Source organism: Hemitrygon akajei, chromosome 6, assembly GCF_048418815.1.
Source record: "Hemitrygon akajei chromosome 6, sHemAka1.3, whole genome shotgun sequence".
Taxonomy (NCBI): Eukaryota; Metazoa; Chordata; class Chondrichthyes; order Myliobatiformes; family Dasyatidae; genus Hemitrygon; species Hemitrygon akajei.
This window is the reverse complement of record NC_133129.1, coordinates 183,685,252-183,702,920: the sequence shown is the minus strand read 5'-3', so window position 1 is coordinate 183,702,920 and position 17,669 is coordinate 183,685,252. Positions and strand designations below refer to the sequence as shown.

The following is a 17,669-nucleotide window of genomic DNA, read 5'->3' as shown; positions in this document are numbered from 1 at the left end:
CAAATACAAATAAAGCAAATAATAATAATAATAAATTAATAAGTAGTAAATAGTAGTGAGAATGTGAGTTGTAAAATCCTTGAAAGTGAGTCAATAGGTTGTGGAATCAGTTTGGAGTTGAGGTGAGTGAAGTATCCCCTTTAGTTCAAGAGTCTAATGGTTGAGGGGTAATAACTGTTCCAGAGTCTGGTGATGTAATCCTGAGGCTCCTGTACCTTCTGCCTGATGGCAGCAGTGAGAAGAGAGCATGTCCTGGATGGTGGGGATCCCTAATGATGGATGAGTTGACGTTTATAGAAGGTAGAATAAGGGAAGCTGGTCAAGCATGTATTAGAATAGTTAATTAATTAAATTAAATTGGTTTCTTATTGTCACATCTACCAAGATACAGTTCTGCATGCCACCCATGCAGATCATTTTATCATCATGGTGCATTCAGATAGGACAAGGACAAAATTACAGACTGCGGAATAAAGTGTTACAGTTACAGAGAAAATGCAGTGTAGGTAAATAATAAGGTTCAAGGCCATAATGAGGTGGATTGTGAGATCGAGTCTATTTCACTGTATTAGGGGACCATTTAAGAATCTGATTGCAACAAAAAATTATTTAAAATTTCATTATGGATTCTTTCCCTATTCAGCTCAGGGTATTTTCATTTGTATCTGCAAAGAAAGGAGACACTTTACACATATTCAACCACAAGCAAACACTTTATTAGAGCTAGCACAAATGCAATACAAATGACTACAGTAGTAGCAGTACAGAAATCATAATACTTGTCATTCACTAAGCAAGCCAATCTCTGCAATGCTCCCCCCTCCCCCCCATAGGCTACTTATTTTGTGTTTTATATTTGTAATTAATTTAGATGACTTTGCAGAGATCTGTTTTCACTTTGACATGCATGAGTTTTTTTCTGTTGACCAGTTTTTTAAAAAAATCTAAATTAAATCCACTGTGATTCAATGTTGTAAAACTTGAAAACTTACGGGAGTGGGGGGGGGGGGCGGTGAACACTTCTTATAGACACTGTACATTGATAATAACTTTGAACTTTGTACTTTGTTTAGTCCATGGCATATAAAAGGTTGGGAACCCCTGTGATAGAGGTTTGTAAAACCATGAGGGGCATAGAGAAGTAGGATGGTGACAGTCTTTACCCCAGAGCAGGGGAGTCTAGAGAGTTCAGGCTTAAGGTGAGAGGGGAACGATTTAAAGAGGACCTGAACAGCAAGTCTTTCACACAGACGGTAGATGGAACGAGCTGTTCCAGCTACGATACAGAATCCGAATCCGGTCTTACATGACATGAACTTTGTTGCTTTGTGCAAATGCATAAGATTAATATAAAATCAAATCTTGTTTATGGGTAACATAGAAGCATAGCAGTTAGCATGACGCTATTACAGCACTGGGCATAGAAACTTGGAGTTCAATTCTGGCATCCTGCATAAGAAGTCTTTGTATGTCCTCCTTGTGGAATGCACGTGTTTTCCTCGGGTTTTCGGTTTCTTCCCACAATTCAAACACATTCTGGTCATTGTAAATTGTCCCGTGATTAGGTTAGGGCTAAATCGGGGTTGTCAGGTGTGTGCTGGGCAAAAAAGAGCTGAAGGGCCTATTCTGTGCTGTATCTGTAAATAAATAAAATTACAAAGTAAAGAATGCAGAAAAAAAAGGAATAATGAGATCATGTTCATGGTCCATTCAGAAATCTGGCAGTGGGGAAGAAGCTGTTTTTGAAATGTTGAGTGTGGCTCCTGTACCTCCTCCCTGATGGTACAATGTTTAGCATTGTGAGGGTCATGTTTTTTGACTTCTCCAGTGTGTTCAACACCATCCGCCCTGCTCTACTGGGTGAGAAGCTGACAGTGATGCAGGTGGATGCTTCCCTGGTGTCATGGACTATTGATTACCTGACTGGCAGACCACAGTACGTGCGCTTGCAACACTGTGTGTCAGACAGAGTGGTCAGCAGCACTGGGGCTCCACAGGGGACTGTCCTGTCTCCCTTTCTCTTCACCATCTACACCTTGGACTTCAACTACTGCACAGAGTCTTGCCATCTTCAGAAGTTTTCTGATGACTCTGCTATAGTTGGATGCATCAGCAAGGGAGATGAGGCTGAGTACAGGGCTACGGTGGGAAACTTTGTCACATGGTGCGAGCAGAATCATCTGCAGCTTAATGTGAAAAAGACTAAGGAGCTGGTGGTGGACCTGAGGAGGGCTAAGGCACCGGTGACCCCTGTTTCCATCCAAGGGGTCAGTGTGGACATGGTGGAGGATTACAAATACCTGGGGATACGAATTGACAATAAACTGGACTGGTCAAAGAACACCGAGGCTGTCTACAAGAAGGGTCAGAGCCGCCTCTATTTCCTGAGGAGACTGAGGTCCTTTAACATCTGCCGGACGATGCTGAGGATGTTCTATGAGGCTATGGTGGCCAGTGCTATCATGTTTGCTGTTGTGTGCTGGGACCAGAGGCTGAGGGTAGCAGACACCAAAGGAATCAACAAACTTATTCGTAAGGCCAGTGATGTTGTGGGGGTGGACTCTCTGATGGTGGTGTCTGAAAAGAGGATGCTGTCCAAGTTGCATGCCATCTTGGACAATGACTCCCATCCACTCCATAATGTACTGGTTAGGCACAGGAGTACATTCAGCCAGAGACTCATTCCACTGAAATGTAACACTGAATGCCATAGGAAGTCATTCCTGCCTGTGGCCATCAAACTCTACAACTCCTCCCTCGGGGTGTCAGACACCCTGAGCCAATAGGCTGGTCCTGGACTTATTTCCACTTGGCATGATTAACATTATTATTTAATTATTTATGGTTTTATATTGCTATATTTCTACACTATTCTTGGTTGGCGCAGCTGTAACGAAACCCAATTTCCCTTGGGATATATAAAATATGTCTGTCTGTCTGTAACAGATGTTTGATGGATAGGAAAGGGTTAAGGGGATTACAACAGGCAGATGGGAGTATCTGAGGTAGGCATCTTGCTTGAGTTGGGTTGCAGGTTCTGTTAAAGATCAGTGTTGCTCAGGGTGGCATGGGTGCGTAGTGGCTAACATAACACTGTTACCATGCCAGCAACCCAGATTCAATTCTACTGCTATCTCCAAGGACTTTGTACTTTCTTCCTGTAATCCCATTGGTTTCCTCTGGGTGTTCTGGTTTCCACCAACATTCCAAAGACATACAGGCCAGTAGGCTAGTTGGTCATGTGTGTAATTGGGCAGTGCGGGATCATTGGGCTGGTATGTGTTGTATCTCCAGAAATAAATCATAAAATAGTTGTCAGGACAAATCCATCTACTTCATCAGTGACCTTCCTTCATTGATTTGTTCAAGTTTCTAAGTAAATTTATTATCAAAGTATGTAAATGTAACTGATGCTGATATACATACTAGAATGCTCTGGGAACATCATTAGTGATGTTACCAGGGGTCATCGGATGTTTTGGGTCTTTCAACATCGGACACTCTCTCCCAGGCGACCCATCCAGGGTTGATCAGGCCTTGGCTTATGTACCAGCGGCATTAGTCCACGGGTCATACCTCACTCAGCAACCGCTGTGACAGTGTTGATGTCTCTTCTTTGAAGCCCCTGTCATGCCAAGGAAGAATAGGTTCTGCACAGCGAGCAGCCAGCAAAACCTCTACACCCCACCTCTATAGGCTTGCTTTGTGCCCTCCACCCCCACCTCTGGCACTGCTCTGCCAGCTTTCATGCATTCAAACCACTCCTCAATCTGGTCTTCCCAAGGAACTGTCAGTTCTACCATGACCACTTGCTTCAAAGTTTCTGACAGAAGATTCAGGAGCTTGATAGCGATAGGGCAGGTGTTCCTAACCTGGGTTCCAGGGACCCCTTGCTTAATGGTATTGGTCCATGGCAAAAAAAAGTTGGGAACCCCTGCTGTAGGGTAATAACTGTTTCTGAACCTGGTGGTGTGGGACCTAAGGCTCCTGTACCTCCTGCCTGATGGCAGCAGCGAGAGGAGAGCATTAGCAGGATGGTGGGGGGGGGGGGGTCTTTGATGTTGCTTTCTTGTAGTAACGCTTCATGTAAATTAGATTCTTGATTGGTCAGGGTATAAGGGATACGGGAAGAAGGCAGGAGATTGAGGTTGAGAGGAAAATTGGATCGGCTATGATGAAATGGCGGAGCAGACTCGATGGGCCAAATGGCCTAATTCTGCTTCTATATCTTGTGGTCTAAATGGAGTAGTCCTCACCATTATGCAGCAGACTGGTCAGGAGTCGGGTTGTTCAGGTTGTTAACGCAAACGACGCATTTCACTGTACATTTTGATGAAGAAATGAATCTGAGCGGTCCATTAAAACAAAACCTGAAAGCACCTCCTCTGTTCAAATCCATTTGCTGTATGAAGAGTTAATTTAGCATTGCGGTGTTACCTCTTCCTGAGCAGCTGATTCATCTGACCTACTTTATTGTTTGACCCTAATTTGTGTTTTTGGCAAAGGTTCTCGCCCAACCACGCACTTACCCAAGGCGGTTTGTGACTGCACAGAGGAATGCAAAGAAAACAAGATTTGCTGTGCAAACTCTACTTGGCACAATGTAGGTCGACAGAAGCATTTACTGCTTTCCAGAGCGCTGAATTGCTCATTAGGCAAGGGAGTGACATTTGAAATAAACTGCAGTGTTTCTGAGACAGAGCACTTGGCAAGAGCTCAGATTTCTAAAAGGGAAGTTCGTGAGGAAGTGGCCTAGATGGCAAGTGTTCAAATGGCCTGGAATGTATCTTGGCAACAGGATTGACTGCAGTAAATGGCTAATTTTTTTTCTCTTTCCTTGGAGCTGCCAGAATGTTTTGTAAAATAAGCTGTGTCTATTTTAGATACAGCCAGCTTATATAAGATCTTTTAATAGATACTGACTCTGCTCCCTCTAAGCTGTGCGGGTGCCTGGCCGTGCAGTAACTGAAATGGTCCCATGCACATAACCTTTGTTGCTGCACAGCTGGAATTTTCTTTCATACAATGTGAATATAATGTGTGTAATCACTTGGATAATAGATTTCCTGACAATGAGTTAAGAGAATAGCAAGCCTTTGACCCTGTTGTTATTGCAAACGGAACCAGTTTTGAATTTGGAAAAGAGAGTGTTGTATGACTGACAAAAAACTCAGCTACTGTTACGAACAACGAATAAAGTTTTGCCTCAAAAATACCACAGCAGTATTGTGATTTCAAATTTGTTGTTTCTGAGTAAGTTAAGACTGATTCAATTAAGACGTTCACTGACACGTTGAATTATGTGCTTAGAACTGAAGAACTGTCAATACTTGTTGACATCAATTGAACCTTCACGCTTATGGCACTGACTGCAAACATGGATTCAGACTCATGAATTCAATCAAATGTAAATCCAGAAAAGACTAGAGGCGGAACATTTGGATGAGCTAATGTGGATTAAGATGTATCTTTCACCTGGATGCAAAATTAATCTGGGCAGGCCAGGCAGCATCTATGGAAATGAATGAACACCCAGCATTTCAGGCTGAAACCTTTCCTTAGGACTCTTTTCCATAGATGCTGCCTGGCCTGCTGAGTTTCTCCTGCATTTTGAGCGTGCTTGGATTTCCAGCATCTGCAAATGTTCTCTTGTCAATGTTTATAGACAATGGATTTGTAATGAAGACAGATGAGAAAGTTTGCAAAAAGTGAAATATTTTCTTTGCTGTACTGTATTTCATTATACCTTTCAATTAATAAGTAAAATCAAAAGTAAGTGATTTTTCAATTTTAATTCTAAATATTTCATAGTGTGCTTATTACAAAAAAAAGATTAAAGTGCATGCAGTTCTGAGCAATGGTTGGTCCATGCAGCTGTGAAATAAACCTGAGGGAACGTTGGATACTGGTAGAGCCACACTTGACACAGGCAAAGTTGTGTCCACACAATCCTCCAAGTTCACTGGTCTCCCAGGATAACATCTCTCATGCAGGATTCCCTAAAGGTTAGGCACAGGAGTACATTCAGCCAGAGACTCATTCCACCGAGATGTAACACTGAGCGTCATAGGAAGTCATTCCTGCCTGTGGCCATCAAACTTTACAACTCCTCCCTCAGAGTGTCAGACACCCTGAGCCAATAGGCTGGTTCTGGACTTATTTCCACTTGGCATGATTACCTTATTATTATTTAATTATTTATGATTTTATATTGCTATATTTCTTCACTATTCTTGGTTGGTGCGGCTGTAACGAAACCCAATTTCCCTCGGGATCAATAAAGTATGTCTGTCTGTCTGCCTGTTGACCAGTAGGTTGAATTGATGGTAAGGAAGGCAAATACAGTGCTAGCATTCATTTCAAGAGGACTAGAATATAAAAGCAAGGATGTAAAGCTGAGGCTTTATAGGGCATTGGTCAGACTGCACTTGGAGTATTGTGAGCAGTTCTTGGCACCTTATCAAGGAAAGATGTTCTGGCATTGGAGAGGGCTCTGAGAAGGTTCAAGAGAATGAAAGTGTTAACGTATGAGGAGCGATTTTGATGGCCCTGGACCTGTACTCACTGGAATGTAGAAGAATGAGGAGAATCTCATTGAAACCTGTCGAATATTGAAAGGCCTAGACAGAATGGAGGTCTAGAGGTCATAGGTTAAGGGTGAAAGATGAAAAGATTAATGGTTCAATTTAATATCAGAGAAGCTGAAATTCTTACTCTTCACAGACATTAACAAAAGAGAAGAAAAACATTAAAGAATGAATGACAGAAAAACTTAAGAACCATGAATCCCCCTCCCCTTCCACACACAAGCAGTAACAAAAGCATCAACCTTGCCCTCCCCCCACTTGTCTCCGGCCCCCCATCACCCACCGTGCAAGCAATAGCAAAGCCCCCAAAGAGACCATGACCTAGAGTCGTTCAAAAGGACCACTGTCCATCCCATTCCAACATCTCTCAAACTAACAAGGGACAGATATGTATCCCTTTGCCACAGCGGGAGGGGAGGTCAGCAGCTCCCTGTTTCGATGTTGCAATATGCAGTGTTGCACTGTGTACTGCTGTCTCGCTGTTTCAGTCTCCTGCAGTGCTTCAGTTGGCGACACCAGCGAGGAATCCACAGGGCTGCGCCCGGAAAAGGAGACATCAGAGCGAAGAAATTAAACTGTTTCGCGGATGAACTGGCGCCATCTTTAGCTTAATGGGTACATGAGGAGAGCTTCACTTAGTAGTGCTGAGAGTGTGGAACGAACTGCCAGTGGAAGAGGTGGATGTGGGTTGGATTTCAACATTTAAGAGAAATTTGGATAGGTACATGGATGGGGGTGTGGTGTACAGAGACCTATGGTCCAGGTGCAGGTCGATGGGACTAGGCAGATTAATAGCTCTCCATGGACTAGGTGGGCCAAAAGGACTGTTTCTGTGCTGTAGTGTTCTATGACTCCATCTAAAGTACTAAACAAGTTGTGCAAAAAGAGAACAAAACATTGATGTGGTGTTCATAGTTTGCTGTCCATTCCAAAATCTGATGGCGGAGGAGAAGAAGCTGTTCTTAAAATGTTGAGTGTATCTCTTCAGGCTTCTGTACCTCCTCCCTCATGGTAGCAATGAGAAGAGGGCATGGAATGGATGATGAGGGTCCTTTATGATGGTCACCGCCTTCCTGAAGCAACATATTTTTGAAGATGTCCTCGGTATATGTAAAATGACAAATAGTGCAAAAAAAAGAGCAAAATACTGAGGAAGTGTTTTGAGTTCATTGTCCATTCAGAAATCTGGTGGTGTGTGTCATCAGGCTTCTGTACCGCCTACCTGATGGTAGCAATGAGGAGACGGCATGTCCTGGGTGAGTTTGTGAAAGGTGCAATGGGAAAGCAATTATGTTACTTCACCATCAATTTAGGACAAAGAACAAAAGGGAGTAAGTAGGATCATTTCAAGCAGATGATTCTTCTGTAAACTGGCTGGACAAAAATCTCCTCAGAATCGGAATCTGATTTAATACCACCGGCAGACGTTGTGAGATCTGCTTTGCTGCACGAGTACATAGTTTTTTATTACTATAAATTACAATCAATTACAATGAGAACTTGCAGAAATCAATTAATAAGTAGGGCAAAAAAAGAGAGTAAAAATACTGAGGAAGTGCCCGGGGGTTCATTGTCCATTCAGTAATCTGATGGTGGAGGAGAAGAAGCTGTTCTTGAAGCATTGAGTGTGTGTCTTCAGGCTCATGTACCTCCTTGATGATAGCGATGAAAGAGAGCATGTCTGGGTGATGGGGGTCCTTAAAGAGGGATGCCACCTTTTTGAGTCATCATCTTTTGAAGATGTGACTGGGTAGATGTGCTCATGATGGAGCTGGCTGAGTTTACAACTTTCTGCAGCTTATTCTGATCCTGGGCAGTAACCCCTCCATACCAGATTGTGATGCAACCAGTCTCTTTCAAGAATTACTAGATTCTGGAATGGGTCTGGGGGACTGGAAAATTGCAAATGGGAGGCAAAAGACTGGAAATTATAGGGCAGTTAGCCTGACTTCAGTGGTTGGGGAGATATTGGAAACTATTGTTAAGGATGAATTATTGGAGCACTTGGAGGCACAAGATAAAATAGGCCAAAGTCAACATGGTTTCTTTAAGGAGAAATCTTGTCTGACAAGTCTTTGAGGAAATAACAGACAGGATAGATAAAGAAGAGTGAGTGGAAGCACTGTCAGAAACAGAGTTCTACACTTGTTCTTCACAGGAGTGAGTACTGAATCACTTGCATCTCAGGGGAGCAGTTTTGTTGATTTTTGCTGATTTGATTTTGCACACTAATTTCTTGGCTTCAAGCTATTGCAGTTGGGTATTGCTTAGAAGCTTCCTTGGACTGAGGTGGAAGAATCAGGTTGTGCTTACCTGATTGCAGGAGTTGGGTCATATGTCACCTGCTTGATTATGGAGATGTGTGGGTGCCTAAAGGGTGGTTAGTTTGGTAAGCTTACTGAATATCGAAAGGTCTAGATACAGTGGACGTGGAGAGGATGCTTCCAATAGTGGGAGAGTCTGGAACCAGAGGGCACAGCCTCAGAATAGGAGGACACCCCTTTAGAACAGATGAGTGGTGAATCTGTGGAATTCATTTCCACAGACGGCTGTGATGGCTAAGCCATTGAGTATATTTAAAGAGGAGGTCAAAAGGTTCTGGATTAGTCAGGGTGTCAAAGGTTATAGGGATAAAGTAGGAGAATGGAGATAAGAGGGAAAATAAATCAGCCATAATGGAATAGCAGAAGCAGACTTAATGGGCGGAATAGTCTAATTCCGTTCCTATGCCTTATAGTGTGTAGACATAATGGAGGTAGTGGGTCACAATTGATGCACACATATGACCAGTTGAATTAAGAATTAATTGTACTTGGCAATACAGCAAATTCTGATTAATTGGGACCAGTATATTTTGGCCCAGTTTAGAGGCTGCCCCAACTAATTGAAGTTTCATGGAAATAGTTAAAAAGGTACAAATAGGAAATCTGCCATTCACCTGAGTAACAAATAATGTATTTAAATGAAATACAGAACAAATTAGACACTGCCAATACTATGAAACTGTAAAAGTTATCTGTATTAGTCTGTAATAGTTATTGGTGGAGGATTTCATCCAATGAACTCTGCTATGTTCTTTTGATTGATTAAATGAACAAAATCAGTGCAGACTTCCAGAGCAGATAATGGACTGCATTCATCGCCTTCCTGCATGAAGCAGTGTCATAATCCATAACAAGATGATCACAAATCTCTGCCTTTGAAATTGGCATCCGTCGGCCCAACTGGTGCTATTTAAAAACTGTTCGCTGTAAGCACGGTGTAGTGTTTAACAGCCAAGCAAGTGCACATGACCGTTCGGCAACAGTCTCCTGTTCCAATTAAGTGGTATAGTGTCCCAAATAAATGAAAGGATTTCTGGTTAATTTCCTGATTTGTTTTTGTTCTTTAAGAATTGTCCCAAATGCGCAGCTGCCCTGTTTAACTGATGGCCCAATTAACCGGAATCCACTGTATTTCAGATTATCCAATGGCAGACCAAAATATGGACATATCCTCAACAATAAATGATTTTATCTCGACCGATCCAACAGGATTGATATCGGGCTCCTTGGACACAGCAGCTATGGACTTCAACAGGAAAAGGAAAGGAAGTTCCACAGAATATCAGTAAGTTTTAAGAGTACTTAGTCTTTTCTTTGGTTATTGTTTCCCTGCCTACAAGGATTTATAGAGTCGTAGGGCCCTGCAGCCCATCTAGTCGAGACTGAACGGTTATTCAGTCTCGTCCCATTGACCCACACCAAGCTTTCCATATCCTTCCCATCCATGTACTTATCCAAACTCCTCTTTAATGTTGTAATCGAACCTGCCTCCATCATTTATTTCCACCAGCAACTCGTTCCACCCTCTCACCATCCCGAGTGAAGGAGCTGTCTCTCATGTTCCCCTTAAACATTTCACCTTTCACCCTTAAACCCATGATCTTTCGTTCTCTTCTCATCTCAACCAGCCTCAGTGGAAAAAACCTGCTTGCATTAACCCTATCTATAGTCTTCCTAGTTTTGTATACTTCTATCAAAGCTTCCCTCATTCTTGGCTGCTCCAGGGAATGAAGTCCTAACCTTTTCAACCTCTCCCCATAACTCAGGTCCTCAAGTCCGGCCACATCCTTGTAAATTTTTTCTGCACTCTTTCACTCTTATTTAGATCTTTCCTGTATGTAGCTGACTGAAACTGGGCACACTACTCCAAATTAGGCCTGAACCAACATTTTATACAGCATGAAACTTATGAATCTGTAATTCCAATTAAATCATACCGAGCCCAATGTCTACTTTTTAACTATATCTGTGATTGAAGTATTTTTGTCATTTCTTCCCCCACCCCCAGGCTAGTTGACTTCTTATTCAAGTATTAAAAGCTCCCAATTAGTCAGCGTCCTAAAATACACTAAGACAGAGGATTTGGAGGTAGTTGAGGGAGTTTCTGATGGATTAGTGAGTGACACCCACAACAGAATTTCCATTACACTGGTGAAACAAGTTTTCTGTCCCCAGGGTTTATCAAGGTATTGTTATTGACTGCCAACAATTAACTACTTCGTGAGGATGAGAATGTGTGACATTTGACAGCATTGCTGAGAATCTGGTGTGGAAACTTGCTCCTTATTCTGGTTGATGGTGAGGGGGAAACATTTAAAAAGGGATCTGAGGGATACGTTTTTCACACAGTGAATTAATGTGGGAGTGTTAGAGTACTTGTCCAGGTGCAGTTTCAGTGTTTAAAAGGCATTTAGATGGTAGACAGCAGGGAAAGGATTAGAGAGGTATGGGACAAATGCTCAATTTATTTTGTTAGTTTTTATTATTTAGAGATACAGCTTGGTAACAGGCCCTTCCAGCCCAATGAGCTCGCACCGCTCGTTGATTGCTTTACAGCACCAGTAATCATCAATCCCTGACACTATTTGTAAGGAATTTGTGCGTTCTCCCAGTGACCCCACGGGTTTCCTCCAGGTACACCAGTTTCCTCCCACACTCCAAAGACGAATGGGTTAGGGTTAATAAATTGTGCTTATGCTATGTTGGGGCAGAAGGACGGTGTCTCTTGCAGGCTCCCCCAATGTATTCCTCGCCGATTTGACTTTACACAAATGACACATTTCTCTGTATGTTCTGGTGTATGTGTGACAAATAAAGTTAATCTTTTCTCTTTCTCCCTCAACCTACCAATCACTATGCCTCTGTAATGTGGGAGGAAACCAAAGCACCTGGAGGAAAGCCACATGATCATGGGGAGAATGTACAAATTCCTTGCTTGCAGCAGTGGGAATTGAACCTGAATCGCTGGCACTGTAAGAGCGTTATGCTATCCGCTACATGAATGCCAACAATTAAACACTCCGTGAAGATGTGACTTTCCAGATTATAGATGAGAATCTGTGGAAGTTTTCCTTTTACTTGGGTTAATGGTGTGAAAGGAACCATTTTAAATGGGATCTAGGTGGCACATTTTCCACACAGAGGGTGGTAGGTATATGGAATGAGCAAATGGTAGAGACTGATACAGTTTAATTGTTTAAAAAACAATGAGACAAGTAGATGGCTGGGGAAGGTTTAGAGAGATATGGACCAAGTGCTCAGTAACGCCACAGTAGCGTAGTTCTTGGCACGATGCTATTACAGTTTGGAGTTCAGTCCTGGCATCTTCTGTAAGGAGTTTATATGTCCATAAGACCATAAAACATAGGAGCAGAATTAGACCATTCAGCCCATCAAGTTGGCTCCGCCATTCCATCATGGCTGATTTTGGTTCCCACTCAACCCAATACTTCTTGCCATATCTTTGATGTTGTGATCAATCAGGAAACCATCAACTTCCGCTTTAAATATACCCACGGACTTGGCCTCCACCGCAATCTGTGGCAGAGCATTCCACAGATTCATTACTCTCTGGCTAAAAAAAAATTCCTCCTTACCTCCGTTCTAAAGGGTCACCCCTCAAGGAAAGATATCAATAAGATTGAAAGAGTACGGAGAAAATTTACAAGGATGTTGCCAGGACTTGAGGATCTGAATTACAAAGAAAGGTTGAATAGGTTAGGATCTTATTCCCTGGATATAGGTGTACGAACTTAGGGCGCTTGGGATAGTGGGGAGCAATATGTAGCTCCAATGTGCTGCGGACAAGCCTGCGGTCAGTCCGGCATTCCGCTTCTCGCATGGCTGTGGTGCTGAGGACATCCCGGATGTCTCGGCGACGTACTATAACGTAGTTGGTAATGTGCCAATGTTTGGATCTTGGGTGCATCCATGTTGTCTTGTGCTTGTTCGCCAGCCTGAACACTGTGTTTGTGATGAGGAGATCGTATTCTGCACATTTGCTAAGGAGCAAGAGGCCGTTGCTGTTCATATTGCCAATACCATGTTTGCCTAGAACCCCTTCCCAGTGACTGTGATTGCAGCCTACTCGGGCATTGAAGTCACCGAACAGGGTTAGTTTGTCGCACCACATTGAAGCTACGTATTGCTCCCCACCATCCCAAGCACCGCAAGTTCATCAGAACAGCTTTTAACACCACCAGACTCCAAGAGCCGCTGTATCTTCACAAGTTCCGGACCACCCTTGATGAGAAGCTGACTGGCAACGAACCACTAACTGGTGGGCCAACCCAGAAGCAGAATCAGTTTAGAGAGATGGTGATGGAGACAGCAAAATCAGTCCTCGGCCCCAAGGACCGGAACCATCAAGACTGGTTTGACGAGAACGACAGTGCCATCAAAGATCTCCTGGCCAGGAAGAACAAAGCATTCATGGAGTGGCAAAACGACCCAAGCTCCATTCCCAAAAGAGAGCGGTTCAAGTCCCTTCAGGCCCATGCCCAACAGGAAATTTGCAAGAGCAATGACCTGTGGTGGGATAGGAAGAGGTGCAACGCTTCGCCGACATCAACAACTCAAAGCTGCTCTTCAACTCCATCAAGATGATCTTCGTCCCCTCAAGATCTGGCTCATCTCTACTGTTGTCCGCTGATGGAACCACACTGCTAAAGGACAAAGAGAACATTCAACATAGATGGAAAGAGCATTTCAGCCAGCTCCTGAACCGCCCTTCATCGGTCGACCAGTCTGCTCTGGATCTAATCCCCCAACAGCCTATTCACGAGGAACTAGATGATCCTCCCTCGATAGATGAAGTCAAGAAGATTATCACGCAGATGAGCAGTGCAAGGTGCCCGGCAAGGATGGAATACATGCTGAACTGTACAAGGCACTCAGCAAGGAATCACTTGAGGCTTTCCACAGCACCCTGACTAGCATTTGGGAAGAAGGAGAGATGCCCCCTGACCTCAGAGACGCAACAATAATCGCCCTCTACAAAAATAAAGGTTCAAGGACCGACTGCGGGAACTACAGAGGCATCTCACTACTTTCCATTGCCAGAAAAATCCTCGCCCACATCATCCTCAACAGACTGATTCCAACAGTGTCAGAAGAGAACCTTCCCGAGTCGCAATGCGGCTTTCGTCCCGAACGCAGCAGTGTCGACATGATCTTCGCAGAGAGACAGATACAGGAGAAGTGCCTGGAACAGAACATGACATTATACTCTGTCTTCATTGATCTGACGAAGGTGTTTGACACGGTCAACAGAAACGCGCTGTGGATCATCCTTAGAAAGCTTGGCTGCCCACAGAAATTCACTACACTCATCCGCCTGCTCCACGATGGCATGACAGGAGAAGTGTTCTCAGATTGTTCCCCATCTGAGACTTTCAAAATCTCAAATGGCGTGAAGCAAGGGTGCATTCTAGCACCAGTGCTCTTCAACCTCTTCTTCACCCAAATACTGAAGCATGCTGTTAAGGACCTAGACCAGGGTATTTACATAAGATATCACCTAGACAGATCGATGTTTGACTTGAGACGCCTTGCTACAAAGACCAAAACGTTGAGGAGGCTCATCACTGAAGCCTTGTTTGCTGATGACTGTGCCCTCATGGTCCACCAGGAGAACCACCTGTAGACGATTGTCGACGAATTTCTCCGCAGCCTCAAAGCTGTTCTGCCTGACAATCAGCCTTGGTGAGACAGAAGTTCTCCTACAACCTGCACCAAACAGTCACCCTCCTCAGCCATGCATCACTATTGACGGCACTGTCCTGAAGAATGTGGAGAGCTTCGAGTATCTAGGAAACACCATCTCCAGTGACGGATCCCTTGACAAAGAGATCATAGCAAGGATCCAGAAAGCAAGCCAGGCACTTGGGGAAAATCCGTGTCAAAGTTCTGGAACACAAGGACATTCAGCTTTCAACCAAGCTCAAGGTGTACAAGGCTGTGGTCCTCACCTCTCTCCTGTACGGCTGCGAAACCTGGACCCTGTACCGCAGGCACATCAAACAGCTGGAGCAGTTTCACGTGCGCTCTCTGCGGTCGATCATGAGGATTCGATGGCAGGACCGAATCACCAACCAGGAAGTCCTTGACAGAGCCAATAGCACAAGCATTGAGGCAAGGTCCCCCAGGACCAGCTACGCTGGACTGGCCATGTAATCCACATGGGTGAAACAAGAATCCCCAGGCAGCTGCTCTATGGTGAGCTTGAGCATGGCAGTCGCAATCAGGGCCGCCTCAAAAATAGATACAAAGACAATTTGAAATCGTACATCAAATGGGCAGACCTCCAGACTCGACAGCTTGAAGAGTCCACAGCCGACAGGGATGTGTGGCGAGCCCTGACCAGGAGAGCTGCATCTGACTTTGAGGATGACCGAAGTCAGCGCCTTGCAGCAGCACGAGTCCGACACCACAAAGCTGTGTGTGCACCTGTTTTAACAACCGCCATTCCATGTCCAACCTGCAACTGCACGTGTGCTTCAGCCTTCGGCCTCTGAAGCCACGTGCGTATCCACAGATGACTGCACAACGTTTGGTCTTCTTCGGGCCCCGAGAGACAACTACCACCATAGGTGTATAAAATCATGAGTGGTATAGACAGGGTAGATGCAAGCAGTTTTTTTCTTCTGAGGTTGGGTGAGACAAGAGCTAGAGGTAACTGGTTAAGGGCTCAAGGTAAAATGTTTAAAGGGAAGATGTGCAGGGGTAACTTCACTCGTAGGGCAGTGAGAGTGTTGAATGAGCTGCCAATGGAAGTGGTGGATGCGGGTTTGATTTCAACATTTAAGACAAGTTTGGATAGGTACATGGATGGGAGGGTGATGGAGGACTATTGACCAGGTGTGGGTTGGTGGGACTAGGGAGAATAATAGCTCAGCATGGGCTAGAGGGGCCAAAGGGTCTGTTTTGGTGTTGTAGTGCTCTTAGACTCTATGACACCCAGGGAAAACCCACACGGTCACGTTGAGAAGGTACAAACTCCCTACCGATGGCAACGGGACTTGAACCCAGGTTGCTGGTGTTACAATAACTGCAATGTGTTGGACGTGTTAGGCCGAAGGACTGGTTGCTGTGCTCTAGCGCTCTAAAGCTCTCCAACACCTTGGCATGGACAAGTTAGGCTGAAGGACTTGTTGCTGTGCTGCGTCTCGAATGTGTGTGTTGTAGCTATGGCTGGCATTAATTGCTTATCCCTGACTGGCATTGCAATTGAACAACTGGTCAGGCCACTTCAGGTTAAAATCTGGTTGAGGAAAAGGTGTCACCAAGCCTCTTTGCCCACAGGACATTAGTGAATGAGTTCAGTTCTGTTCCACAAACCAGTTCCTGATGATCACTTTTACCCATTCCTGCTGGCTCAGATGTTCTGTTGTAATAGCTGCCTTTCATTTTGAACCACTCTTCCCCTTTCCGTACCTCCTGCCTCATGTTTACATTATTTTTCTTTCTCTTATTACTTACTCTCTTGGAGCCTTATGGAGCTCTACAGCACTGAAACAGACTCTTTGGCCCATCTAGTCCCTGCTGATCGGTTATTCTGCCTAGTCCCATCAACCTGCACCTGGACCATATCCCTTCATTCCCCTCCATCTATGCACTTATCCACTCTTCGCATGAATGTTGCATCAAACCCACATCCACCACTTCTCCTGGCAGTTCATTCCACACTCGCAGCGCCCTCTGACTGAAGGAGATCCCCTTCAGATTCCCCTTAACCTATGACCTCTGGTTCTAGGCTCACCCAACCTCAGTGGAAAAAGCCTGCTTGCATTCAACCTACCTAAACCACTCAATGTTGTATACCTCTTTAAGACCTCCCCTCATTCTCCTGCACTACAGAGAGTAAAGTCTTAACCTATTCAACCTTTCCCTATAACTCAGGTCCTCAAGTCCTGGCAATATCCCTGTAATTTTTTCTGCACTCTTTTTAAGTTGATTCGTTGCCCCTTGCCGCCATCCCATTCTGCCTCCATGCACGTGCATCTAGGTAGTTGATCTTTTGTGTATTTAAGCATCTGCAGCATCTCATTTAATCACAGTTAGCACTCTGCTATTACAGCTCAGAGCGTCAGTTCCAGCATCCTTTGTAAGCAAGTTTGTACGTTCCTTCCGTGTGTATGTGGCTCTCCTCCGGGTGCTCTGGTTTCCTTCCAGAGTCCAAAGATGTAGGCTAATTGGTCATTGTAAATTGTCCTGTGACTAGCCTATGGTTAAATAGGCAGATTGCTGGATGGCACTGCTTGAAGGGCTGGACGGGCCTGCTCCGCTCTGTATCACTAAATAAAATAAATAAATAGAAGTTGATTGAATATTTCACCATTTCACAATGTGTAAAATACCCATCGTTTGTAACTAAAGGAACACTTTTCAAGTGCTGTCTCCATTGCAGGAAACCTACCCGAGCAGCAAAGGGATAATGATTGGATAGTGATACTGACTCTTGTCCTGGAATAGCTAACCAACTCCATGATCTTTTGAAGCAGAATCAGGTTTAACAGCGTGTCGTATGTGGTGAAATTTGTTGCTTAGCAGCAGCTGTACATTGCAATCCGTAATAAATAAAACCTAAAAATTACAATTAGCAATAGATATTTGAAAAATTACCTCCTCGTTGATGGTAGCAATGAGAAGAGGGCATTCCTGGCTGATGGGGTTCCTTAATAATGGATGCAGACTTTTTAAGCCATCACCTATTGAATGTGTCCTCAATACTGGGGAGGTTAGTGCCTATGATGGAGCT

The 17,669-nt window shown here is 44.2% G+C and overlaps 1 protein-coding gene across 3 annotated transcripts in view; it reads left to right on the top strand.

Annotated features, from left to right (window-relative positions):
- LOC140729747 (basic helix-loop-helix ARNT-like protein 1) overlaps nt 1-17,669 on the top strand; it is a 65,522-nt gene that overhangs the window by 9,005 nt on the left and 38,848 nt on the right. For all 3 annotated transcript variants that reach the window (XM_073049911.1, XM_073049912.1, XM_073049910.1), the window contains exon 2: nt 10,049-10,196. In XM_073049911.1, coding sequence (XP_072906012.1) covers nt 10,057-10,196 — 140 coding nt within the window. In that variant the 5' untranslated portion in view covers nt 10,049-10,056. The remainder of the gene's footprint in view (nt 1-10,048; nt 10,197-17,669) is intronic.